This window comes from Emys orbicularis, chromosome 4 (genome assembly GCF_028017835.1).
Source record: "Emys orbicularis isolate rEmyOrb1 chromosome 4, rEmyOrb1.hap1, whole genome shotgun sequence".
Lineage (NCBI taxonomy): Eukaryota > Metazoa > Chordata > Testudines > Emydidae > Emys > Emys orbicularis.
Genome location: NC_088686.1, coordinates 135,540,794 through 135,568,732, shown reverse-complemented (window position 1 = coordinate 135,568,732; position 27,939 = coordinate 135,540,794). Strand labels below are relative to the sequence as shown.

The 27,939-nt window shown below is 56.4% G+C and overlaps 1 protein-coding gene across 1 annotated transcript; it reads right to left on the bottom strand.

The window, feature by feature from the left end:
- Positions 1–627: 627 nt before the first annotated feature.
- On the bottom strand, positions 628–27,590 carry MICAL1 (microtubule associated monooxygenase, calponin and LIM domain containing 1). The gene is made up of 26 exons (XM_065403405.1): positions 27,327–27,590; positions 25,358–25,565; positions 24,492–24,608; positions 23,766–23,867; positions 22,320–22,475; positions 21,156–21,256; positions 19,904–20,161; positions 18,057–18,172; positions 14,188–14,314; positions 13,565–13,638; positions 12,531–12,668; positions 11,810–11,986; positions 11,333–11,364; positions 10,948–11,051; positions 10,588–10,638; positions 9,848–9,967; positions 8,784–8,958; positions 6,568–6,650; positions 5,674–6,391; positions 4,991–5,070; positions 4,459–4,560; positions 3,285–3,378; positions 2,999–3,098; positions 2,178–2,251; positions 1,007–1,129; positions 628–671 (listed from the first exon to the last, which is right to left on the bottom strand). The coding sequence occupies exons 1-26, from the start codon at positions 27,588–27,590 to the stop codon at positions 628–630; spliced, it is 3,738 nt and encodes a 1,245-aa protein (XP_065259477.1).
- Positions 27,591–27,939: the final 349 nt, after the last annotated feature.

The window sequence follows — 27,939 nt, the reverse complement described above, 5'->3', positions numbered from 1 at the left end:
TTTACCAGTGTACATTGCCAAAGAGCCACAGTAATACATCAGCAGCCCCCCCCCCCCCCCCCATCAGCTCCCCCACCCACCGGCAGCCCCACTGATCAGCACCTCCCCACACCTCCCAATCAGCTGTTTCGTGGCCTGCAGGAGGCTCTGGGGGGGAGGGGGAGGAGCGAGGGCACGGCAAGCTCAGGGGAGAGCGCGGGAAGGGGTGAAGTAGAGTGGGGGCTGGGCCTGTGGCAGAGCCAGGGGTTGAGCAGTGAGCACCCCCCGGCACATTGGCACCTGTAGCTCCAGCCCCGGAGTCGGTGCCTAGACAAGGAGCCGCATATTAACCTCTGAAGAGCCGCATGTGGCTCCGGAGCCCCAGGTTGGCCACCCCTGAGCTAAGGGGTGAAAACACCAGGTGCTCTACCCCCACCTGGCAACACGGGGTTAACACTACAGCTGCCTGGTGCATTTCGAACATGTTACAAGCCCAGTGTCACCTTGTTCCCTACTGAAGATGGGGCCCAAGTCGAATGCTGCCACGCAGTCAAATCCGCTCCCCCTCAGTCTGGGGAGCAGCGCTCAAGCACTAAAACGAGAGAGGAAACTGCTAAGCCTGCCTGGTGGGTTAGGGGCCCAGCCCCATCAACAGAAGCCCCCGTTCCAAGAACTGGGCTTGTCCTCGCATTCTGCCAGAGCAGGCGGAAGAGGGGCCTGGCGCTCCAGACAGCAGATTCATCCCCTTCAGTGAGACTTTGGCAGTAACTTCAGTGTCAGGCGCATGCTGCCTCGGTACATGCCCCCTTACCTCTCCCAGGGTGACCTGACCCTGCCGGCAGCTCTCACGCTGCTGGGGAGAGGCCAGCAGTGTCTCTTGGGCTGTCGGTGACACAGGCAGTTGTGTCCTAGCAGAACGAGGAGCCAGGCTGACATGGGGAAGCTGTCCATGCTGGGTCCGTGGCAGGGATCAGGCCAGTGGCTCCTCAGCCTGCCCACCCCTGCGCTGTCCCCGGGAGAGCCTCACTCAGCTCGCTAAGGCGCTTCTCCTCCAGCACGTGGATCAGGGCATTTCGCTGGTTCACCACCTCCAGCAGCTGGGCCAGGATCTCCTTCTCCGCCAGCCTGTCCTGGGGCATCTTCAGCGTCTCTGCAAGAACAGAGCAGGGGGTGAGTTCCTAGAGCCCTGCTGCAGCCAGCACCTGGCCCAGCATGCTAGCGGCGTTAGACCTCGGTTCTCCCGCCCCGGGGCGCCGTGCTGGTCCCTCTACAGAGACACCCCCATTAGCATAAATGCCTCCTTCCCTGCAGTGATACTGGAGCAGAGGGGGGGCAGGATACATATTCAGGCTGAATGGCGTGGAACTGCCCTGCTCATCTGCACTGCTCCAGAAAAGTGAATCAACTTGGAGCTTCGGAGCCTCCTGCTTCCCAACGGGGGCAAGGGAGGCAGTGATCAGAGACAGGCCGCCTGGGTTCTACTCCTGGCTCGGCCGCTCACCTGCTACATGAAAGTCACCTCAGTTTCCCCGGGCTGGGGGAGAGAGGAGACAGCTTTAGTTCATCCACAGGTGCAGACCACCGATCTCCCTGAAGGACAAGTGCTCCACAGTTCACCAGACCACCCCGTGGGAGGACAGACTCCTCCAGATAACCTCGAAGCAGCACGTCAGTGGCAGGCGTAACACAGGTAACTAGCCTGTGCCTGCCCAGCACCCCTAGAGCTCAGCGGGAGGGTGGGGAAGCTCTTGGCACTGCTGACAGTGGGTAAGTCAGGCCCACATTTCCCAAAGCGTGCTGGGGCGTGATCCCTGCAGGGGTGCTGAGCGCTCCTTGCTCCCGGGGAGTTCAATAGATGCCCAGTGCCTTGCCAGGCGGGTGGGGAATCTGAAGCCCCCCAGAGTAGTGACCGGTGCTGGCACAGGACATGGGCTGGAGCCTCCATCTGTAAAGCGGGAAAGGTGCCCGCTGCAGAGAGCCGCTTGGAGCCGTAAAGCATTAGTGCACGGAGAGCCCGCGGAGGATGCCCAGAATAATGTACAGCCGTTCCAATCGCTTGTGCCACCTTCCCGTTGCAACTGGCGGGGCAGGGAGGAGCCGTGCTGCAGCTTGCCTCCGTCCCCCCAGGTGCCTGTGCGTGTGACCAGACCGCCCGGAAAAGGAAGCCGCAAGGCCACGAGGGGCGTGCTCCCTCTTACCTTCCATGTTCATGTATCGCCGCAGTTCCTGGTCCAGCTGGCACTGCTTCTCCTCCAGCTTCAGCTCTTGCGCCCTGCAGGGGGAGAAAATAAGACCCGTGTCAGACCCCAGAGCCAGGACAGCAGCAGCCCAGGGCTTCTGCCCCGTGGGCCTTCAGTGTTGGGCAGATCTCCACTCCCCAGAGCAAGAGACTGAAGGAAGTCCTCTGCCCCATGTCTCTCTCTCTGAGGCAGCAGGTGCGTTTAAGGACACTGGTAACACTCCTGGGTGGGGGGGTGGATTGGCAGGACATTGGGGTGGCTGGAACTGGGCAATACCGTAAGCACATTTGGCACAGTGTAGGTGTAACAACTTTGCGCATAAAAGGCTCAGAGTTGTATGGGGAGCTCATGTCACCCTCTGCTGGCTGGGGAGATGTGAGCAGGAGGCCAGCTGCACGCTGGAAAATAGAAACAGCCATTTTAGGCCACTGTGATGGGTTGCTGGGATTTGAAGGTTCAGTCTCGAATCTGGCCATCCCCCGGCAAGGAGGAGCCCTGGCCTTTCTAATGGCTAGAGCTCCTCTCACTCCCACCGCGGGGGCATCAGACCATGCCCCTGCTGTGGGACAGCCGCATTGCAGGCTACTGAGTTTTAGTGGAGGAGGAAGGATTTCGTTGCAGTTGTATTTAAAAGGGCAGCTGCTGGGACTGTTAGAGACAGTCCTGGCTGAGGCAGGTGGGGGGCAGACCACAGGTGGGGCTATTGAAGGAGCACTGAATTGCACTGATCCCATGAATCCCAGTGCACCCCCCCACATACACACACAACCGCGTCTTACTCAATCATGAGGTCCGACTCCTCGGAAACCAGGCTGTTCTTCTTCTGCACCAGAGAGAGTAATTTGTTCATCCACTGGGTCTTCAGCTCAGACTGGGTCCCTGGGGGGCGGGAAGAGGGGAGATTGTGTGGGTAGCACATAAAGATGCCCCAGAGATGTCACTGATCCGGAGACAAGGGCTGGTGAATGGGGGTTGGAGTGACGATACCCGTCCCTGTGGGACACTGAGACAGTGCATCCTAGTGGTGCCTGTGTGCAGGCACTGGTACATTGGGATTCCTCCTACCTCCTTCGCCCCGCAGTGATCTCTCCAGCTGTATCCCCTTCTCCTCCAGCTTCCGGAACGTCACCTCAATCTCCTCCAGACGCCTCTGGATGGACTGGAATGCACCAGAGAAAGGTCACTTGGATACTTTGTCTTCCTTTCCTAGCAACTCTAACCTCCGGGGAAGGGTCAAATGATGGCCTCTCCAGCTGCTGGCAAGGGGGAACGGATGCCAAGGACCAATTCTCAGCAGCCAGGAACTAATAATGTCGCCCTTGTACGGCACCTTTAATCAACGCACTATCATCGCCTAAGCTCAGCACCCTGGGAGGCAGGTGTTAACTTTCCCTGTCTGTAAACTGCGGCTAGCCAAGCTCAGGCCTCACCAGTGCTGAGTAAAGCAGGACAATTACCTCCCATGTCAAACTACGGCACTCATGTTAATATGCCTCAGCCTTTTTCACAGCAGCATCACATTGACGACTCTAACTCAATTTGTGAGCCACTATCACCCCCAGATCCTTTTCAGCAGTAATACCCCCTAGCCGGTTATTTCCCCATTGTGTAGCTGTGCCTTTGATTTTTCCTTCCCAAGTGAAGTACTTTGCACTTGTCTTTATTGAATTTCGTCTTGTTGATTTCAGACCATTTCTCCAATTTGTCAAGGTCGTTTTGAATTCTAATCCTGGCCTCCAAAGTACTTGCAACCCCTCCCAGCATGGTGTCATCTGCAAATTTTATAAGCATCCTCTCCAGTCCAGTCTCTAAATCAATGCCCAAGAGAGTGAGTGAATAATGGGGGGGGGAGGAATGTTAGCGAGACACTTCAGGAGTTAACACAACGTGGTAAACGGATGATGCACAATTGCATACACTATCAATGGGGATGGTGAGGGGTTTGTCTTCCACTGAAACATCCAGCATTACTCACCGGGACTAGATCAATTGGTCTGTTCTCATGCAGCCATGTCTACGTTCCTAGCTCTAGCCACTGGTGTAGACAGGAACAGAAGACCAGACTGAGAAAATCCCTGACAGTAGGATGGGCTGGTATTGAGGAAGCTCTGAACTGGTCTATTGAGAGCTCTCCTAGCCCAGTGTCTGCAGTGATCTTGGAGATTCTCCCACCCCCGCCATTCCTTACTAGGACAGGCGGTGGGTAGAGGCCCCCCCAGCACCAGGGCATGGGCATTACCTGGGCTTTGCAGAACCTCTTCATCTCTTCCTCTTTGGCGCGGCGGGTCAGTGTTCTCTTCCAGGTGGGATATTTTTCCTTTTCACCCAAACTTAGGAGACGCTGGAAGCACAGCACAAAAGCCAGGGTCAGAAGGGGGCACGCCTCCCATGGGGCTCAACAGAGCAGTCACAAGGCCCTGAGAGACTCGGTCTGGCCTTGGCCTGGGGCTGATTGAATGAGCCACAATTATTCTTTAATGTTCTTGAATCACCACCCACTGGCCAGCCCTTTACTAACGAGCATGAGGCAGGGTTCTGCCCCAGGAAGCCTACAATCTAGTTAGACCAGGTGAAGTTTAGGACAGAAGGAAAAGTGATCAAGGCAGGGGGGCGAGAGAGAGTCTGGGACCCACTTACTGCAAGTTAAACCTTGTGGTGTAGACAGGGCCCCTGTGCAAGTCCTCTTAGCCCCACAGTCACACCCACGTAGCTACATTAGTATTAGTCTGTTGCATTAACATCTCTATGGACTTCAGACTCATCACACTCACGTTCTCTGTTAAGTACCCAAGGTCTTGGCTCTCCTCCTCTTTCTCCTCCTCTTCGTCATCACTGTCAGTCTCCTCTACGTCTGTGCAGAGAAGAGCAGTTGATTTAGGACTAGCCCCGGGCAGGTCCTCTGGCAATCAGGGGTACAACTCACCTTCACAGCTGTAAATCGCTGGTGGACCCAGCTGCGAGATACCCAGAGCTCAGAGGAGAGAACTGGCTGGCAATGGGAACAGCACATTCGGTCTCATTTGGCCAGACTTCTCCATGGCTCATTCAGGGCCCGGGTCTGCCGGCTGGGGAGCCAGCTGGAACCAAGCATGATGGTGGGTTTTGGGAGCTGGGCACCTGTCCACTACGAACTGGGTTGTGACCCACCCCCCTCGTCTCACACAGCAGCTCAGACAGTGGCAGCAGGGGAAGGAGCCTTCACAGTCCACTCTGGGGCCACCCAAATACTTGGGCCTCAGTTACAACCGTGGGCAGTATTGTTGCAGGCACAGGGAGATCAGCCACCACCCTGGCAGCCTTCTGCCCTGTAAGTCACGGGGGCACCCACGGGTGCTCTGGGGGAGAGGGAGAAAGCATCTTGACATGGTGCTGGGGGAAAGGCGGGAGGGGAGTTCACAGCCTGGCTAGGTAACTGAGCACTCAGCTGCACCAGAGACTCAGAGACTGCAATTACCTTCGGCCTCCTCGCTGAATCCAGGCTCAACCCAGCAGACCTGCCCTCTCTCCAGAGTACCCTGGTCTTTCGCCGGGGCGGCGCTTCGGAATGGCTCTGAGCCTGCCTGGTGCTTCCCAGGACCCCCCTGGCTTTCTGTCTCGGAGTCCAGGCTGAGCGTGGACAGCTTGAGCTTTTCCAAGGGCGACAGCTGAATTTTCTTCCTCTTCCTGCTGTCTTCCCCCTCCTCCTCAGCCTGCCTGAAGTCGGGGGCTGCGGGCCCCTTTTCTGGAGGCCGAGGCTCTGGGCTGGGTTGCCGCAGCACTGTGCCCGAGCGGCTGCGTTCACGGAGACTCTGTTCCTCCCGCTGAGGCCAGCCGCTGGCCCGATCTCCTAGGCCAGCTCCAGGCTCCTGAGGCTGGGCCCTGCCTGCCACAAGGGAGGAGATGGGCCTTCCCACGTTCTCCTCCAGCACAGTGCGGGGCTGAGCTGCAGGTTGCTGCATGTCTGCCGTGCCAGAGCCTCTGTCCTCTCTGGCTGGAACGGCGCCCTCCCCAGCTCCTCCAGCTCCCTCCCACGGCTCTGACGGCTGAGCCGCTGACAGCTGTTTCGGGAAGGAGGACGGGCTCCCAGGCGGGCCCTGCCCATCAGAATCCACTCTGAGCTTCGCCGCCCCAGTGGCCAAGCCCAGGCTGCCAGCGTTGGAGGGAGAGCAGAATCGGGCGCCCTGGGAGGGATCCTAGCAGGGGCCAAACGCAGAGGGTTAGAACTGCAGCTGGGAAGCAGCCACAGGGAACTGCATTTGCTAGCTGGTTACCAGATCAGCCCAGAGTCCATTTACTGCTTTGCTACTGGACAGGGCTAAATCTGCAGGGACGGGCCCAGCCGGCCAGTGCTGGACACATCCCCACTTACCTCCTGTGGTGCGGCATGGCATGCGCTGTCCGTCACCTCCACGCTGTGGGGGCTGGAATAGTGCAGCATGCAGTAGAAGTGTCCTGGGGAGGGAAACCAGACAGCGTCATAGGAGGACTCGTGGGGATGCTGCCGACTCATACTCAGTCCCACGCTCTCATCACTATGGATCAGATTCCTCCGCTACCCTCCCTCGCCTTTACCACAGGTAGCAGCACCACTGATTTCAACAGGCCGACTTAGTGGGCAGAGACCATCGCCGTCCACAATGGCCAACAGAGTCTCATTGTTCCCTTGTACTCCACCGTCTGATGTCCCTTGTCTTATACTGAGCCCCTGCCCCAAGGAGCTTACAATCTGTCTCTCTGCTCTGTGTTTGTACAGCACCTAGCACAACGGGGCATGACTGCTCCTGGGCACTACGGCCATGCAAATAAGAAATAATCAAAGCTGAGGGGTAAGGGTAGGGTAGGGTCCAGATCTAGGGTTGCAGTAACAACCGCTTCCTGGAGCGGATCAGAATAAAAGAATTAAGGGAAATGGAGCAACCTCCTGCCTGTATTAGATTAACAGCGGAACCCGAGGGAAGGTGGCAAAAATGGGTTGAAATGGATTAAATATATAAATATTATACATCAGTCAAACGACTTTTCTAATCAGGATTCGTCTGCGTACTGCAGCTCCCCTCCTACACTGCATCAGCTCTGCTGTAGTCCTCTTATCTTTGTTACTGTCTCAATCCTTTGGGAAGAAAACAATGTGTCCTTTCAGCGATTCTGATTATCCCAAGAGTAACTACATTAAACACACAAAAGCAGCTTTTATAAGCCCTACAGCCAGCGGAAATGTTCCCATGTGGCTGGTTTTTAAACTATTGTCTACTGAAAACAGTTGTTTTTAAGCAAACGTCCCCCTGCCATTGTTGGACAGGCAAATATCTCGCAGGGCTAAAAACCTGGGGAGGAAACTGACGAATGGTTTGTCTATGCAGCTTGAGTCCAACGCCAGGCTGCCCTATGGGCTTTACCCTGAGCTGCTAACCCGAGTGAGCAGCCAAGTTGCTGCATCTTCACTGCTATTTTAGCCCAAATTAAAGCACACACCTTTTGTTTAATATAGACGTACCCTAAAACAAAAAGAAAACGGACACTGGCTGGTTTTCATTGGCCAGGCTGCAAGAAATGCCAAGAGGAAAGCAAACAGCAGGAATAGTGATGACAGGTAGACTGGATTTTACAGTTCTCTTCCTTTTTAAAAGCCGGAAGTTCTCAGTAACGTGGGTGAAGATTAACGTTGGTTAATCACATGATTTTAAGTTGACACTGTTCCTTTAAAGCAGGTTGTAAACTTAATGGAACCGGGAGACCGAAGTCCTGCATTTCTTACTGGTCGCTGCCCGGGTCTTTAACTCAGACCTTCCTCCCCACAGCTGGTCACTGCCAGTCAGGTGTATTTTTGCACTGATGCATTAGGGCATTTTGCATTAGGGCAAGTGCCATACAGAATATCCTACATGGAACTGCTGGTGCTCTGCCATGACGAATAACGTAGTGAGTTCATAAAACTCGGCGAGTACTAGACCTATTCCCTGGAATTTTAAAGTAGGCAGCAAATTAGAGGGAAGAGGTATCGTTTCATTTAAAAACACCTTCCCTCCTCTGCCTCCCGTGAATACAGCTCCACATGTGGGGGTTGTGAGCATCCTTCATTGCTGCATCACAACAGTGTGGAGGGTGGGGGCTGGCTCCTGGTCAGTGCACGCACGCACGCACACACACACACACCCCGCTAGACCTTTCTATTTGAATGGGAGGGTGTTGAAAGAGCTGAAGGCAAACAGGGCATTAAATAACAAACAATCTACTGTTTCTATGACCCTGCCCATCTCAAAAATAACCCTACATACATCCCAGCAGCCGGCTGGCACAGGGCACACAATGGGGAGAGGGTGGGAAATCCCGGTCAAGACACTGGCACAGACCCTTGTGCAGAGCAGACAGGGCCTTGGTTTACGTGGCTGTCACATACTCAGCTGCATGGAGCTCAGATGAGGAGCCTTTCCGTTGGGATAGGTGGACTCGGCTGACTCAAGGCTGGCAGGGCCTGTTACGAGGCAGCTCTGGGAGCTGCCTGGCTGGATCACGAAGCCCAGACTGCCCCTGGCCTGTAGTTTCTCAGGGCTTGTCTCTGTACCCAGCCCCGTTCCTGGGACCCACCGTCATCCTCGTCAAAGACGAAGTCTCCCAGCCGCAGCGTGGTTCCGCATTGATGACACTGGAAGCAGCCTCGGTGGAAGAAGTGCCCCTCGGCGCTGACCCGCTCCAGGATGTACACCCGCTTGCCGCAGAAGTAACAGGCATCGCTGCTCTCCGCGGGGGAGGTGAGCGAGCTCTGCGGAGGAAGCCAGACAGCAGCCTTGGGGCCAGGCCATCAACGCAGCTGCCCTGCGCTACCCATGCGTAATCCTGATCGGTCTGCCCGAGTGCCAGCCGCCCGCGAGGCCCTAACTGTGCTGGGCTCCCTGTTTGTGAGCTTGGACTCGGGCTCCAGCCCCGGCTTGCCAGAGCCCTGAGGCAGGTTGTGATAGCTCCCGAGTGGGGATAGCAGAACCCGACCTAGGAACACAGGCCGGGGGATGGAAATGACTAGTCACTGGTGGGGAGGAGCTTAGAGGGGTCCCTGCAAGCATTGCTTTGCACAGCCCCAGCCCCCCAACCCTACTTTACAGTCCCCCCAGGGCCTGGCACTAAGGGTCCATCGGCACTGGGGCGGGAGGTGTAAATTCCAGCTAGAGAAGCCGTACTCGGGCTAGCACTAATACTAGAGCATAGCCCCGCTGGGCCAACAGGCTCCCCCTCCCCAGGTACGTTCCCCTCTGAGCCTCTCGGCACATCCTCAGGCGGCCAGCCCCTCCTGCTGGGTATACACCTGTACTCTATTTATAGCATGCAAGCTCGACCACAGCTGGAGCGGGCACGTCTCCTCGAGCAGGAATTCACATCTTCAGTGTAGATGTCCCCTCACACACAGCAATGCTAGAGCCACTAGGCTCCGCTCCTCTAAATACTCCAGCCACCACCAGTCTGGCCTGGATTCAAACCGGCGGCACAGGGAGATGGCTCCTTGCCTCAATATCCACCCTGGGAGCTCTTTAAACTGAGCTGGGATTTCCCTCGCCAGCCCCCCGCCCCGTCACAGCAAACGCAGGAGACGTCTGGCCGGCTGCCTAGCCACCACGGCTGGTGTGACAGAGAACGGTTCCCGGGAAGCAGAGACTAACCTGCCGCCTGCCCAGCGTGGAATCGGAAGGGTTGATCTCCGTGGGTTGAGGCTGCTCCTGGCGGTTAGTCCCCCAGCCAAGGTCAGCAATGAACAAGTCGCCTTCCACCCCTGATTCCAGCTATACAGCAACCCAACGGGGGAAATCGAAACACATGACTATGGCCAGCAAGCAGGCCAGCAGCTTCTGCGGTGACTGTTACAGGAGCCCGCTCCCTTACACGTGTGGCCTTGGGCCAGAAGGGGCTTTTGGCCTGCACATGCGTGTGTACGATCTGTCAGCCATGATCTGATCTGTCCAGACATTGCACACATGTTCCTTGCACAGCCACGGGCCTCAGAGCCTCACGCTCACCCACACACTGCAACAGACGCCCATGTGCCCTTCTGGAATCTGGGGCAATTGCTCCAGAGAGGGCAAGGAGATTAACGGACGCAGATTTCAGTGCCTAGATGTCAGATCGCGGGCCGGTGCTTGGACACGGGGCAAGGCTCCCATGGCACCCCCATCACCCCCTCCACTCTCTCCATAATAAAACTCCCTCCAGCGCTGGTTCCCACCGCTCAAGGCAGCCAGAGAGGTCGCCGCTGAGCAACACAAAGCGTTCCCTTCCCTGGGACGCAGCCTGCTGCCCTCACAGCGTGACAAGGCCAGGGGCCCAGGTCTTGCATACGACATCCCGTGTCCTAGCTCCTAAACTGGCCCCAGCCACATATGCTTAAGAGAGCAGGGAAACTCACCCCTGCTTCTCTCCTCGTCCTCTTGGTCTCGGCATCCTTCTGGGCACTGTCCTGAAATCACAGACGGGGCTGCCTGAGTGAGACGCTGCAGCAGCAGGACGCTCCGGGCCTATGGTAGCGCCGCATACATTCCTCCGCTCCCCTCGCACCAGTAGGGTCCCCCAGTCCCCCGGGGCAGCTCAGGGAGGGAACAGCGCCAGCTCACCAGAGCCAGCTGCAGGCATTCGTGTTACCAGGGAGTGGGTTGGCTCAGGGTGCCGGACACCTCGTCCAGGTCCTCGTGAGCACCTGGGCCATAGACAGGGCACAGCCCTGGCTCCCAGCGCCCGCTGCACAGTGGGAGACACTCGGAGCATTTACCTGGTTACGCTTGCGAGTCAGACTCAGAGTCTTCTGGAGCTTGCTGAGGAACAGGACGGCTCCCCGGGTGCCAGGAGAAGCCAGCAGCTTCCTCGCTCTCTCCTCTGGTTCTGCAAGGGAGAGAAAACAGGCTCATGACAGGATCTGGGCCCAGCCTGGCAGCTAGCGCATGGGCCGGCCGCGTTCCTCAGCAGGATGCTGCAGAAAGGGAGCATGTGCCATCTCAGCCGCAATCCCTCCAGCCAGCGGAGGAGGGGGGCAATCTTCAGGCCTCCCTAGGGCTGTGAATTGCAGCGTCCAGATGTGGGAGCTGGGCGTTCTGGGTCTGACGGCTGGGCTCCCTGCCAGCACAGGGGAGGCCAAGGTTCAAGTCCGGCTCTCGCACCAGAGGCTGGTGGGCACGCTGGAGGTAACAGCCTGCCGGGAGTTAATTCTGCAGGGTGCCGGGACGTGCCTGGCTGGCTAGCAGCCCACTCCAGCCACGAGAGAGACTTGCACCTCACAGGGCCTGGACTAGGTTCCCAGAGCGAGGCAGAAGAACCCCTCCACCCAGCCCCCAATGGCTCCTCCTTGTCTGCGTGGGGCAGGGTGCACAGCCTGCCCCACAGGTCACATAAGGTGAGGGGAAACTCAAATCGAGATGGGGAAAACTAACTCCATGATTCCCACTGTCCATTTTAAACCAGCGAGTCCCCTGCAAAGGGAACCGCTCAGCAGCCAACTCCAGAGTCCAGCCTGGCGTCCTTCAGTCATTCCCACCCTGACTATCCTGACCATGGCTGGGGGAGAGCAGCCGCAGGGCTGGGAGCTGATACCCCCAGACATCCAGCCCTGCCCCTGAGGGTCCTCACCTGCAGAAGACTTGAAGGCTTCATAGAACTGGCTCAGGTAGGTGATGAGTCCGAGCTGGTTGGGCTCGGCCCCAGCGGCCATTTCGGTGCTGGAGAGGACGGGCGGGATGCCTAGCTCCTGCTCGGCTATGTCCAAGGCCATCTGATTGTTCTTGAGGGGACTGTGCTGGTCCAGGGAGTTGAAATCTCTAGGGACAGAAACAGGGCGTCAGGCTGAGGGGACGGGAAAGCCGGCGCTGTCGCGTCAGACTCTGCTCAGGAGCAAGGGCACCCGGGGGCTAACCCGGCTTAGAGTTCCCCCTCCTCGTTCGGTGAAGGAACAAACTAAGCACATGAGAGTCAGGCAGCTGCATGCCTGCCCCATGCCCTCCACACTGACGACACAGGAAGCAGCCTCGGTGGAAGAAGCACCCCTCGGCACTGGGCAGCACACGGGGGATCATCCATTGGATCAAATGCTGCAACATTCAGCAAGGGTGGGGGAGCAAAGGTCAGGTTGGGAGGAACTAGATCCTTGGGGGTGCAGGGCAGGGTAGTAGGAGGTATCATCCAGTCGCCACGAAACACAGATCACCCCCCCGCAAACCGGCACCTAGGAATTCCCAGCAGCAGCCACCCCGCCTGCACCGCCGGGACACACACACGTTCCCAGCCCGGGGACAAGTCTTTTGTGGCAGCCCAGCCGGGGTCGTCCTCCCGTCCCCAAGCCATTGGGACAGGGTGGAGCCTTACAGGAGGTTGGGCCGGAAGTGGTGGATGAGGGCGCACAGGGCCAGGCCGCTTTTCCAGGAGTACGTGAAGTCTGTCACCGTGACGCCGCGGTAACCCTCCGTGTGGGTCTGGCACCAGCTCAGGAGCCCCTCATAGGCCCTGCCGACCTCTGGAGGAGAGAGAGCATAAGGCACGGGGCTGGATGCAGGCACCGGTCTGGGACTGCGGGGGAACAGCTGTAAAAGGGAGCAGCTAGGGGATCAGAGCTGGGAAACCTACTATCACCTCCATCGATGGCCTTGGGGTGCAGGGGGCAGGCCCGGCCTGGGCCTCTGGGCAGCCACATTTCTGCCCAGCAGGTGGGTCGCTTCCTTGGGCTGCAGACCATGGGAGCAAGGGCATGCGGCTCGCGGAGAAGACGGGGAGACCGTGTCTCCTGTTAGCTGCTACTAAGGCGACAGCACCCCCAGATGCAGCCTGCCAGCCCAGCCTAGGACAGGTTCCCATGGCGACCTGCCAGCCATCGGGGAACATGTGGCTCCCAAGGCCACCTCCCAAAAACCGAGGGAAGAACTGCTCATACCCCCTCCAGGGAGGGAGAGCCACAATCCCCATGCCCGGCTCCCCACCCTTCTGCAGCACTCGGACACTCTGGCCCCTGAAGGCTCCTGGGACGCTGCTGGGGTGAGCGGAAGTGAGGCAGGAGGAAGGAGGGAGAGCCCTGGGGAGGAGAAGATGGGAGAGGATCTAAAAGAGGAGCCAGAGGGTGCACAAGGTCCCACCCCGAGGACACCGAGCCCCACTGCTGCTCGGCCAAACGCACACTGCTTGGGTGTAAGCGGGCACATGGAGAAAGGGCACCAATAGGGGTGGAAAGCCAGAGAGAAAGGGGCTCTGACGGGAGCAAAGTCAGGCAGGCACCCAGCAACGATGCTGGGTGAGGGGGGAAGCTTCCACCAGCCGCTGCTTCTACAGGGTGAGGAGGGTGGCGCATGCACAGGGTGGAAGGCAGGGGGGATCCGTGCAGCTGGACGCCAAGAGGTGGGCCCCCAGACTTGCCTCTGCTGTTGCGACTGTCTCTCTTCTTATGGTCGATCTCGATCTTCCCCACTACATACAGGTCACGGACCTGCAGAGAGAGACACCCCGAGAGCTCTATTCACCCTGAGAGCCAAAACCCCAGGAGAGGGAACACAAGGAGCGTGCGGCCCTCTGACAGAGCACGCAGCCATGCCCTCTCTCCTTCTGAGACCAAGCTGGCTAGCGACCTGTGCAGCTCACCGCTGGCTCTTCCCCAGAGCTGGCTGCATTCGCTTGCTTACTGGGCCTGTGCACAGTCAGCTGCATCGTGGATTTGCGGTTCATTCCTGTATTACCCTCTAGCTCTCAAGCTGTGCAGATATAGACCCGTCCCTGGGGCCGAGGGCAGCAGCCAGGTGGAATCAGTATGGGGTGGGCGGTTACAATTTGGACTATCCCATCACTCCTATGAGAACAGGGCAGACACCTCGCTCCGTGCTCGGCTCCCAGGAATGCAAAGGCAGCGCCAAGCAGATGCAATTATCCCTTGGTGGAGGTAACAAACCAGGCAGGGAGAGAGAAATGGCTTTAGGAACAGGGGCTGGTGCTTGTGACACCCGCCGCAGGGCAGGATCTCCGCGTGGCCTGGACGAGTTACCTGGTTGGGCTTTATGGCTTGGAGGTTGATGTTGCGGTAGCGAGTGGTAGGGTCAATGCTGTACTGGCTGATGTTTTTGTTGGTGTTGTCGGGGGATGTTTGAGACAGCTGCTGGTAGATGCTCTCCCTGTGCAGAGGAAATGAGCCGGGTTACACACGGCCGTTTCTCCACCGCTGATCTCAAAAGTGAAGAAGATAAAGAACCGAGGGTTCAGAAGAGGAAAATAGGGAGGAAAATAGAAAGGAGCATAAACTTTGGGAAGTCAAGTGTAAAGGCGTAATTAGGCAGGCCAGGAGAGGGTTTGAATAGCTAGTAGCTAAAGACACAAAAACCAACAGCAATTTTTTTTAAGTACATCAGAAGCAGGAAGCCTGGCAAACAGTCAGTGGGGCCACTGGACGATCCAGGTGCTAAAGGAGCACTCGAGGAAGACAAGGCCGTTGTACACAAGTGAAATGAATTCTTTGCACCAGTCTTCACTGCAGAGGATGTGGGGGAGATTCCCACACCTGAGCCATTCCTTTTAGGAGACAAATCTGAAGAACTGTTGCAGATTAAGCAGGTTTTGGAATAAACTGATACATTAATCAGTAATAAATCAGCAGGACCAGTTGGGATTCACCCAAGACTTCTGAAGAAATTCAAATCTGATGGCAGAACGACTGCCTGTGGCATGTAACCTCTCGCTTAAATCAGTCTCTGCACCAGATGACTGGAGGATGGCTAATGTAACGCCAATTTTTTAAAATTCTCCAGGAGCAATCCTGGCAATTACAGGCCAGTAAGCATAACTTCAGTACCAGGCAAATTGGTTGAAACTATAGTGAAGAACACAATTATCAGACACATAGATGAACTCGATACAGAATCATAGAATCGTAAGACTAGAACAGACCTCGAGAGGGCATCTAGTCCAGTCCCCTGCACTCATGGCAGGACTAAGTATTATCTCGACCACCCCTGACAGGTGTTTGTCTAAGCTGCTCTTAAAAATCTCCAATGACGGAGATTCCACAACCTCCCTAGGCAATTTATTCCAGCGCTTAACTACCCTGACAGTTAGGAAGTTTTTCCTAATGTCCAACCTAAATCGTCCTTGATGCAATTTAAACCCATTGCTTCTTGTCCTATCCTCAGAGGTTTATGAGAACAATTTACCCCCTCCTCCTTGTAACAAACTTTATGTACTTGAAGACTGTTATCATGTCCCCTCTCAGTCTTCTCTTCTTCACACTAAACAAACCTTATTTTTTCAATCTTCCCTCATAGGTCATGTTTTCTAGACCTTTAATCATTTTTGTTTCTGTTCTCTGGACTTTCTCCAATTTGTCCACATCTTTCCTGAAATGTGGTGCCCAGTACTGGACACAATACTCCAGTTGAGGCCTAATCAGTGTGGAGTAGAGCGGAAGAATTACTTCTTGTGTCTTGCTTACAACACTCCTGATAATACATCCCAAAATGATGTTTGGTGAAGAGTGAAGACAGCTTTTGTAAAGGGAAATCATGCCTCACCAATCTATTAGAATTCTTTGAGGGGGTCAACAAACATGTGGACAAGGATGATCCAGTGCATATAGTGTACTTGGACTTTCAGAAAGCCTTTGACAAGGTCCCTCACCAAAGGCTCTTAAACAAATTAAGCAGTCATGGGGTAAGAGGGAAGGTCCTCTCATGGACCAGTAACTGGTTAAAAGACAGAAAACAAAAGGTAGGAATAAATGGTCAGTTTTCACAATGGAGGAAAGTAAATAGCGATGTCCCGCAAGGATCTGTACTGGGACCAGTGCTGTTCAACATATTCATAAATGATCTGGAAAACAGGGTAAACACTGAGGTGGCAAAATTTGCAGACAGTACAAAATTACTCAAGCTAGTTAAGTCCAAAGCTGACTGTGAAGAGTTACAAAGGGATTTCACTAAACTGGGTGACTGGGCAACAAAATGGCAGATGAAATTCAATGTTGATAAATACAAAGTAATGCACAGTGGAAAACATAATCCCAACTATACACATAAAATGATGGGGTCTAAATTAACTGTTACCCCTCAAGAAAGATCTTGGAGTCATTGTGGATAATTCTCTGAAAACATCGGCTCAACGGGCAGCAGCAGTCAAAAAAGCGAACAGAATAATAATAATAATAAATTACCCTCCAGATAATAAAACAGAAAATATCATAATGCCACTTTACAAATCAACGGTACACCCACACCTGGAATACTGCATGCAGTTCTGGTCACTCCATCTCAAAAAAGATATATTAGAATTGGAAAAGGTACAGAGAAGGGCAACAAAAATTATTAAGGGAATGGAACAGCTTCCATACGAGGAGAGATTAAAAAGACTGGGACTGTTCAGCTTAGAAAAGAGACAACTGGGGTTATGATAGAGGTCTATAAAATCATGAATGGTGTGAAGAAAGTGAAGAGGAAAGTGTTGTTTACCCCTTCACATAACAGAAGAACTATGGTCTCCCGATGAAATTAATAGGCAGTGGGGTTAAAACAAATATAATGAAGTATTTCTTCACCCAACGCACAGTCAACCTGAGGGACTCTTGCCCGGGGATGGTGTGAAGACCAAAAGTATAACTAGGCTCAAAACAGAATTAGATAAATTCATGGAGGATCGGTCCATCAATGGCTATTAGCTAAGATGGTCTGGGTGTCCCTACACCTGCAGCTCTCAGAAGCTGGGAGTGGACAACAGGGGATGGACCACTCAAAATTGCCCTGTTATGTTCATTCCCTCTGACGCACCTGGAACTGGCCACTGTGAGAAGACAGGATACTGGCTAGATGGACTATTGGTCTGACCCATTATGGCCGTCCTTAAGAGCTCAGAGTGCGAGTGATCTAGACAGACACCACAGCTATAACAGCACAGCCTGCAATCAGGCGCTTCCTGGCAGTCACTAGTCTTGAGAAGGGCTGAATTTAGTGCTAAGCAAAGGTGCCAGCTTGACAGTGCAGACTTCCCCCACACCCGCGCCCTACCGTGCAGGGACCCCTTGAGGAGCCAGAAGGGAGCTCAGTCATTCCTTACCCTCTCTGCTGAGACTGCCAGTTGTGCGTGTGATCGCTGGTTGTGCAACACAGACACCTGTCCGCTAGGAACTAGAGTGAGACCCAAACTCAGTTCAGACAGGGCACCAGACAGCCACCGTTACTGCCCTGGGCCGGTTTCCAGGGGGTGAACTAGAAGTGAAAGGCTCTGCACTGCCCTGAGCCAGCCAGTCCCCCGCATGCCCACAACATTGCCAAAGCAGCTCTGAGCCATGCCCTTGAGGAGGGGACGCCCTGCTGCGGTGAGCCATGGCAGCAAAGTCAGCTGGGGAGGCAGAGTCAGCCAGCAACTTGGCACCGCTGCCAATCCAAATAAGCCATGCACAGCTTGGTTCTGAGCAGAGCCCCTCGCAGCAGCCATGCTACCTAAGCCTCTCCCTTGCAGGGGGCTGGAAACAGCTGATGCACATGGATCTAAGGACACCTCGTGCCCTGAGCACCTGATGTGCCGTATCCTACCTGCTGTACAAAGGCACCAAGTTCTCCAGAGCAGGGATTGTCTTTACATTTCAGAACAGAGGGGTTTTCAGACTGGATCAGATTAGGGGCCCATCTAGATTAGTATCCTGGCTCCAACAGTGGCCAGCACCTGCTGCTTCAGAGAAAGGTGCAAGAACTCTGCAGTTATGGGATTACCTGCCCCCAGGGGAAGTTTCCTCCTGACCCTCTATCATTAGAGGTTGGCTTGTGCCCTGATGCATGAGGGTTGATAGCTCTTGTACTTCACCAAGCAAACACACATGACTGAGAACAGCCCTCACCCCACCCCCATCTGCCTTTGCAGGAGTAGAGTCCTCACCTCTCAGCCAGAAGGTCCAGCGGGGCGGTTCCTGCCGCCCATCTTTTCACCATCCAAGCAGCGTCAAAGGCGGCCAAAAAACCCCGCGCCACGCCAGTGCCCAGAGGCCAGAATGGCTACAAAACAAGAGACAGAGAGAGCGGAGGGGGTGGGAGCTGCACATGTGTTCAGTAACCCTAGGGGAGGATTTTCAGAGTCTTGGCTGAGGTCCCTGGCACACAACAGCCTCCGGCTTCGAGTGCAATTGCACGCACAAAAAGCAACCTGCTCCTGAGGTCTGGAAGGTGGGTGCTGTGATTGGGAGCCACCCGGGCTGGTTCTCACACAGTGCTCAGCACTCACACAGCTGCTGCCCTCCTGGGTAGCTGCCAGTGGAAGAAGTCAGAGCTGCATGTCAGCAGAGGGGAGCACTCATCTGGGGAGCTCCTGCTTCAAGCCTCTCCCCTCCTTACTCCCACCCCTGACCTCTGAAAAAACAGAGCCTGGGTGTCAGCTGGGAAGCTGAGCCCTCCCAGACAAAGGGCTGCTAGTGGAGGGTGTGCTCGGGACAGAGCCATGGGGCCCAGATCGAGGATGGGACCCCAGGCTATAGAATAAACAAAGGGGAGAGATTAGAGGAGAGTCAGCTCTCTCCCTGGTTGGCTGGAAGGACGACCCTCAGCCCACACAATCCAGAGACAGCATTCAGCCCAGAGACTCAGAGGAGCCTGGGGCCCTGGGCGGGGCACAGCTCAGAGAAGGAGACACAGGCACACAGCTCTGTGTGAAGCTGCCTAGTTAAATGAGGCCTGGACAATTTCCAAACCCTGGGCGGGCTCTGCCATGTGGCTCAGATGCAGCTTGCAGGGACCCCAGGCTCCAGCGTGCCCTTGATCCGAGTGGCTGGGCAACACAGAACCCTGCCCGGCACTGGGACCGGTAAGTCTCAGCACTTCGGTGCCCACTGTCCAGTCATCTTTTGCACGTGGACAGTGCTTTTTGCTAGGGATCTCCCAGCCCCGCACACATTAACGAACCTGCTCAGCCCCACAGGGGTGGTCGTTATTCCAGTTCAACAGAGAGGGAAACCGAGGCACACAGGGGTGAATGTTCCGTAGCGAGTCGGTGTCAGGAATGGAACCCAAAGTCCTGACGCTCAGCCCTTGCTCAAACTACTAGCCGTCTCCATGCTATATAAGGCTCCATTTTCACAACGAGTGAGGGGTGGGGGTCCCCGTCCGTGTGCATGCACTCACGCTAGCTTTCATTGAGCTAGCGTGAGTATTAATCACAGCACAGCCACGATAGCGCAGGTAGCGGCAGCAGAGCACAGGCCAAGCATAAACCTGCGTGAAACCGGTGGCTACATACTGGGCCCAGATAAGCCGCACCTCCCCTGCCGCTACCCCTGCTACCGCGGCTGCACTGCTCTTTATACTGGTGCTAGCTCGACGAAAGCTAGCACCAGTACGTGGACACGTGCAGGGGAATCCCACCGCTAGCTTGTGGTGTAGACATGGCCTATATCAGGAGCAGCTCTTGGGCTCCTGGCATGACACCAACACTGCCCCAATTGCTACAGCACGTGTTTAAAGATGCTGTCTCGGGTTAGGGGAAGAATCGCCACAGCTGGGAAACACGAGCATTGCCCTGAGCGGGAGTGGGGAGTGTGGCCGATCAGTCTGCTGCCCGACGGGGAGAGTTAGGGTTTGCATAAAGTCTGCCCCTGGGCTGGCCGCGCTGCCAAGGGGACACTCTCATGGAAGGCAACACCTCCAGCCTTGCAAGCTAAGGCTGCAAAGGGATCCCGGCAAGAGCCCATCCCCGCTGCCCCACACTTGTTCGTCTCTCATTAGTGGGGCACTGACCTCCACCAAACAGTCTCCCACCAGCCCGATGAGCAGCCGGGCCCCGTGGCACTCGCGCACCAGGGCCGCGTTCTCCGAACGGTTCATGCAGGTGAAGTCAAACATGTCGACGTCCGGGCGGTTCCGGTGGTTCAGAGCGAACTCCAAGTCAGGCAGCTGATAGTTGGTGGAGAAGTTGGCGGATTCCTTGGCATAGCTGAGGAGGGCTTCTTGATTGACGTTCTCAGCAGACAGCAGGCTCTCTATGTCCGCTTTGTCCTACGGGAATGGGGTTGGGGGTTTACTCAAAAGGGGATTCCTGGCACACATGCCTGAAAGCATATTTGTTTGTAAAGCAAAGGGATCACGTCACCACCTATCAAGATGCAGCCACCTCTGAGGTGGAACACGGCAGCTGAATAAGAGTGCACAGCAACAGGCACGGGCAGGAAATATAAAATTAGAACGTATCCCACTGAAATCACAAGGAGCGATGTAGGTCAGCAAAATGTAACACCCGTGTGGAAATTTGCCAGGACACACCCACTCTGTCAAGGAGCACCATAGAGCTTTAGTGGTTGGCACCTTCGTTTTAGGTCTCATCTGAAAAATGGTCTTTCCGGCAGCACTCTGCTCCTAGCACCAGACTGGTGCATTGGCCCAGGGTACGTCTACACTGCAGCCTCTGAGTGTGACTGCAACTTGAGCTGCAATAGTAGCCACGCTAGCTTTAATCTAGGTACTGGAGCCGTGAAGCCATGGCAGTACAAGCTGTCCAAACCCACCTGGAACTTCACACACTGAAGCAGCTCCGCCGGGCTGGGACCTGAGCAACCCGCATTAACGCTAGCTTGGGTACGTCAGCTGGAGCGGCAGTCACACCCAGTGCTTGTGGGCTAGACGTACCCTAGAGAGAGAGAAGTGCCTCTCAGCGAATCCCCGGCACCATTTCTGCGTCCTCTGGAGGCCTCCCAGCCAGGCACTGACCCCAGCCCTTGCAAGTGCTGCCAGGATGGTAGCACAATGCCCCACGCCTCCACGTACGTGTACCTTATGTTCCAATACGCTGGGTGCGTGCAACCCAAGCCGGTGCCCTGGTGAACTCAGCTGTTTGGTCCCATCTCTCCCGCCCTGTTATTACGACTAGAAGAAGGGAAGTTTCTGGAATTCAGATTCCCAGAGCTCAGTCCCCAACACGCTAACCCCCCACAGCCCTGCCCACGGCAGCCAGTCTCCTCCCCACGCCCGCGCTGGGCCCCACGAGCCCCCTCACCTGTACAATGACCCCCTTTTTGAGCAGGCTCTGTTTTTTGGCCGTCATGACAAAATAGTGGGTGTCGTCTTTGTAGTAGACAATGTTCTCCAAGTCGATACCTGGCACGGGGCAAAGGCATAAACAGAGGGTTGAGCTGGAGCTGGGCAGAGAGAGCTGGCGTGAGAATGCCGTCCGAGGACAGGCAGCTGCCCCACAACCTGCTCCATCCACAGACAGACAGGCACGGAGGGCCAGAAGGAACGCAGCAACCACCATCCCAGATGAGGCTAGGGAGGCCCTACTCTATGGGGTAGGGGTCTCCGACAGTGGCCAGTACCAGCTACTTCACTGAAGAAGATAAAACCCCCACAATGGACACATGCCATAGAGAAGTTTCTTCCTGACCCCAGGCTGTTAGTAGTTGGCGTGTGCCCTGATGCATGAGAGTTTATATCTGTTTTATATGTATACAAGAACATAAATATCCAAATGTAACATCACTTTTGATGCTCTTACTGTGCATATCACAAAAATGTGCAGCTGGAAGGGACCTCAAGAAGTCATCTAATCCATCCCCCATATAAACTTCTGGCCCAGTCCAGCCTCCATATAAATCTCTGGTCTCAGTGCTACCTAGTGGCAGTGAGTCCCACAGGCGAATGAAGCATCACATGAAAGAGAACTTCCTTTTCTCAGTTTTAAGGTTCGTTTTTAATTTCACTGAGGGTCCCTTGCTCTTGTGGTATGACACAGGGTCAACAGAGGTGCCCCATTAATGTCCTCTCTGCAGTGGGCTAGGTTATATACTGTATTTTCCCCTCTGGTAGCCTTCCGTCTTCCCAGCTCAGGCTGATGGCAAATGGCCCCAATTACCTGAAGCCCCTGGGGGAGGGAGGGACCATCTCTTTGTTCTGTGTTTGTACAGCGCCTGGCAATGTGGGGGGCTGGGCCATCATTGGGGCTCCCATGTGCTACCACAAATCAAATAAACAACATCAGCAGCCCCTGATCTCAGTGCTGGAGTCCCTTTCTTTGAGCACACCCTCTGCTGAGGAGGGACCCCCGCTGCCTGTTGAATGCCCACCCTGGCCCCGTCGCACAGCAGGGGGTGGGTTGATGCAGCCCTGGAGAACTGGGGATGCCAGGGGAAGGGGTTAGCTGACGGGGGAAGGCCCTGCTGACCCGTTTTGTTGTAGAGGTTCTGGAAGAACTGCTGGTTGTAGATGCGGGCCACACCGCTAATCTCAGCCACCTCCACCTCGGCCCGGCTGTGGCGGTTGACGAAGTTGGTGGTGATGCCGATCGCCAGCTTCCCACGCGTCTCCTTCCGCTTGAACCCTGGGGACAGACACACAGACACCGCGCCCGTCAGGCCTGCCGGGGCCCTTCCTAGCCCACAGGAAAGGGGGCATTGGCAGCGCAGGGAAAAGCCTTTGGGGGGTGGAGGCAAAGAAGAGGGGTGCAGGCCGAATCAGGCTGGCGAGGGCCAAGACATACCCCCGGGGGTGCAGCGTCCTTGTCTGCTATTCGGCAGCTCCAAGAACTACACGGCCCGACATTCAGGGCGCTTTGTCTGCAGCAAGTACCAAGGCGCCAGTGGTGGTAGGAGCGGGGTTTGAGAAGGACCCAGACCAAGCCCCAGCTCTGAACCCCCCAACCTCTGTGTGCCAACGCCAAGCTGGCAGTGCGCAGCCGGAGGACAGCACCATGTACTGATTACTGAGCACTGAGGGGAATCACTCCCTGCCCCCAGGTGCTCCTGGCCCAGCACAGACTCCAGGGAGAGAGGGAAGCACCATTAGGGGCCTGGGGGGACAGTGGCCCAGGAACGGAGAACCCCGCTGTTTGGTTTTCTCAGGGAGGAGGTGGGACTGGAGGCTGGGCAGTTCTGGGCTGTAGGGGCCCCTGCGCAAGCACTGGGAACGCCCCGCTGCATGACGCTACGTGCATTTTAAGGCAGCAGCTGGCCAGCCCTGCGGCTACGGCCCTGTAGATGTTCGGGGCAAGCCTCAGCGGGTGGCGTGATCAGCGCCGGCTATCAGGAGCTGAGCTGTCTCAAGGCCTCTTCTCCCCCGCCCCCCCCCCCCGACCCTTCACAGTACAAGCCGCGGCGCCGAGCTGCCTGGCTCATGCACATGCCCTGCTCCAGAGAACACTGCATTCCCCCGCCAGGCTGGGACTCCATATCCTGCCGACAGACTCCAGCCCCACTGGGTGGGGACCCACGAGAACTGAGCAGAGAGAGAACAACCCCCATCCGCTCCCACGCAGGCCCTTCAGCCTCTCTCTCCACTCCCCTCACCCGCGAGAAGAGACTCGATCAGAGTCCCGGGACCCATCGGCCCAGCTGACGCAACCAGAAGCACCATTGCCTCCCCTTAGCCAGGCCACCCTGAGAAGGGTGGAGAGCACTGGCCCCTCCTAGGCCAATGCTGCTGGCCAGCCCCCGAGCCCTGTAGGGACTGTACGTGCCCCCGTGGTAGAGGAGAAGGAACATCAAGCTACAGAGGAGATGGAGCGCTCCCAGCCGCTCTAGCCAGGTTAAGCTCAGCAGCCTCATGCACCCTCCCACCCCAGGCTGGGAGGGGAGGGGGACACACGAGCTGTAGCTCACGAGTGAGCCCTCACCTTCAGGCACAAATTTGCCTCCTCCAGCTGAGATGAGGACGTCAAATTCATACTGCCCCACAGGAGAGGAGCTGGGCTGGAGCGCAGCCTTCCAGCCACCACCTGCGGAGAAAGACAACGGAGAAGGGGGCGTCGGAGGGGGCCTGATCAACACCCCAATATGAAAACTCCCCCGTCCCCCTGTCAGGAACGTTTATACATAAAGGGGGTGGGGTGGTCTAGTGGTTTGAGCTCGTGGCTGGGCGTCAGGAGTTCTGGATTCTAATCCTAGCTCTACCAACAACTCACTGCATGACTTTGGGTGAGTCACTCTCCTGCTCCATGCCTCAGTTTCCCCATCTGAACAATGGGGATAATGGTACTGGCCCCACCCCCTGAAGAGGGGAAGAGTTTGTGAAGCTGGATTAGCATTTGTGGAGGCACCGGTATTGTTATTTAAAATAAAACAAAAACCTCAGGGGCAGACCAGACTGAGGGGAAACCGACCCACAGCTCAAAACCACGTCATGAGTGTGTTAGTCCTCTGCAGAGACTTCAGTCTTGGTCAGCAGCAGTTAGCAGGAAAAGGGGATGAATCCCCCAACCCCTCCTCAACCTATCTGAGGGCAGATCTCCCTGTCCTCCAGGGAACAGGCGGGGGTGCCAGCACTGTCGGCACGGGACAGACTGGATTTCAGTCAGTGACGGCTGGAATGAGTCTGGGCCACAAGGCTCCAGCTTCCCTACCCTGTCCGCTCCCCTTCGCTGCAGGGGGGATGAGCCCCTTAAACTGCACGTTGACGTGAATTTCAACCCCCAGGAGCAAGGCAACCTTCAGGAGGATCAGCTGCAACTGACGGATACCTGGAGAGAGACGGACAGAGTGACGGAGCAGAAATCAACGCTCCCCGGAGATCAGTCGCAGACAAAGCCCATTCGAGTCCATCCCCTACCCAGCACCCCTGCCTTGTGGGTCACAGACTCCGACTGCTCCCTGCTATCTGACCCGAGGCAGCTCCCTAGCTACTTGCCTGCCAGCTACAGACTTGGGGTCTGGACCTCTCCCCGCCATGGGATGCATGCTGCTTTAGCAGGGAGGGCAGCTGGTACTGCAGAATCCCCTGGAGCGGCGCTGGGGTGGGGGGACCCCTCCGATGTGCAGACCCAGCTTGAAGAGCATGGGAGATGGAGCTCGGCCCCAGAAGGCAGATGCCATCTGTGTTTATTGTGCAGGCTGGGGGCAAAGCTGCCCTTGGTGTGAAACGGAGTGTGGATGGGGCTCCCTTCGGGACAGCAGGGCCCCAGACCCCAACTCACCCAGCCACAACCACAGGGTACCTTGGCCATTGCACCAGCCTCCCCCACAACCCCAGCCTCAGTGCCCCATGCATTGTCCCCCCACCCCTCACCTGCCCAGCCTGTGGCCACTGCCACAATCCCCACAAGCCACAACATGCCTCCGGCCCAGCCCTGTCCACCCCCACACACAACCAACCCCCGCCATAGCACGCCAGGCACTGTCCTGTCACCCAACCCTCCCCCCCCCCCGCCCCCAGCCACATTTTGTTCCGACCCCAGAGCCGTGCCCTCCCTGCTTCCCCGGCCCCACTCACTGATGTGGTCCAAGGCCCCGGTGCAGAAGCGCCCGTAGAACTTCTTGGCGCCCAGCGCCCGCAGGTCGTGGATGGTGAAAGGCCAGAGGTGCAGCACGTTGTTGCGGGAAAAGGAGTCTCTCTTCTCCACCAGCACGACGTGGGCTCCCAGGAAGGCCAGCTCGATGGCGGTGCGGAGCCCGCAGGGGCCTGCCCCGATGATCAGGCACTGGAAGGAGCAGTGACAGAGCTGGGGCAGAACGCAGGAGGCTCCCCGCCCACCAGATACCCCAGAGCTGATCTCTTGGGACGGGCACGTCTGTCCCCTGGGGGGCAGAAGGGCCTGACTAGCTGAGGGAGGGGAGACTAGGCCTGGCTGGGATCTCAAGACCTGGCTGGGCTGAGAACTGGGGTGAGGCGAGCATATTGCAGACAGGAGGGAGCAGGAGGTCTACACCGCAGCAGCCAGGTGACTCTGGCTGAGTTGACGGGAGTCAGGAAATCACTCCAACCCCCTTTGACACAGGGCACGAGTCACACCACTGGGAGGGAAGCGCATGCAAGCCCCAGGCCAGAAAGGCCTCCAGTTCTGGTCTCCCCTCGTCCCACAGCGGATCCGACTCCCCTGCATTTTCACTGGGCCAGAATCAGGGTGATCTGCTAAAAACTCAAGCCTTGTCTGCACTGGGGATTTGTCCTGGTTACAGCACCCCCCCCCCACCCCCCCCGCGGCCGTGATTTGCACCCGTGCAGCTAGCCCCGGATTCGAGCAGGGGTGAGCTGTCCCCAGCACAAGCAGCTGCTTGGTGTGTCAGGCCTGTGGGTTTGCACCAGTGCAGCTATGCTGGGTGGTGTTCAATGAACACTCGGTGCCCGAGATGCTCGCGGAAGATCTCTCTGCCTGGGAAGCTCAGACCTTAAGGGCACAGCCCTGCCAGTACCACATACTGATGGCTGAATTCCTCAGCATAGACAAGGACGCCACACTTTCCCTCTGCTGGGAATTCAGCGAGCTGAACCGTTACACGTTTTAAAACAATGTGTTTTAGTCTCGGTCCCAGTTGTTCTCATCCAAGGACAGATAATGGGGGATCTAATCTCTCTCCCAAGCCGAGTTAGAGTGAACAGCACCGCCCCCGACTCTCTCCCAGCACTGACACTGCCTGCAAGGAAGCCATTAACTCCCTGTTCTCCACAAGGGGACACAGGCAGAGAGCTCAAGTGACCAGCGCGTGGGAGTTCCTGACTCCTAGCCCCCCACCCCTCCTGCATGCCCTGGGGCCTGTAGGTGTCTCTTGGACAGAGCAGACATGCAGTACATTCCCCGGCCTGGCCAGCATGAAGGTTTTGGGAACACTCCCACCTGGAACATTAGTGGAGACAGGGCCCAGGTAGGAGATTTCCAGAAACATACTAGCACAGGCAGAGCTCACCAGGAAGCCGCACCACGCCTGCCCTTCCAGCAAGGGGCTCAATTTGCATCACAGGTGGGGTTGTTGAACTGCCAAGACCTGTTTATTCACAGTGTCAACACCACAAGCCACTGCACATCCTATCAGGAGCTACACAAGACGCTCAGATACCCTCTCTGATCCACTCAGCCCTGCCTGGAGAGGACAAACCATTCACCCCTGAAGACAGCGTAGTCATCAGCTAGCTCTGGGCTCACCCCACACCTGCAATGCACCCCACCCCACTCCCAGCTCTGACCTGAAAGGCCTCAGTGCAACGAACCACAGCTGCCTACAGACAAACACCACCGTTGACAGTGAGGATTCGAACCCACGACTCCCCTTACTGGAAGCACAAGCCCCCACCACTTGAGGTAAAAGAGCAGCTCCATTAGCTATAACTTAGTAGTAGGTTGTTACAGTTACTTGGACCAGCCACTAGGAGGAGGCAAATCACACAGTTAGCCTGTGTAATACCTCCCCCTTGCTCTCAGCATGGGCCCTTCCCTGGTTATACCAGCCATGCCCTCCCTTCTTACCTTGGTGTTGGCACATGCCTTTCCCTGGTCATAGTCTTTGTGTCCAGCCTTCTTATCCAGCTTGCCCCACAGGGCCTTGGCACTCCAGTAGTTAAGGCAGGACTTGAGCTTATGGTAGAACTGCAGCTGGCCCTTGTGCTCCAGAGCCAGCTGCCTGCATAAGGCCTGGAAGCTGCCCAGCACCTCCTCGCAGTGGTTGGCACGGAGGAAGGTTTCGAAAAGGGAGTGAGCCGGGTTACCCTGCTCCCCATCCTGAGGGTTCATCCTGGCCGCTCAGGGTCAAGAAGGGAGTCTGGAAAAGAGGGAGCGAACCACAGACTGAGCGAGGGAGGCACTGCAGAGGAGCCACCTCTCAAACAATCCCCATTTCACGGACGTTACCCCAAGGCATGACACAGGGCAAGGGAAACCAGGACCACGGGATCTCTGCAGCAGATCGGACCACGTAGCCCGGTTTCCTGCCACTAGCTGGCCAACACCCAATGCTGCAGAGGAGGACGCACACACACATACACACACCAAAACCCATGATGTGCCAAGCTAATTGTCCAATTATAACAAAGCCCACTTGGGGCAACAGCAGGATTTGAACCCAAGAGCTTCAGAGCTAAAA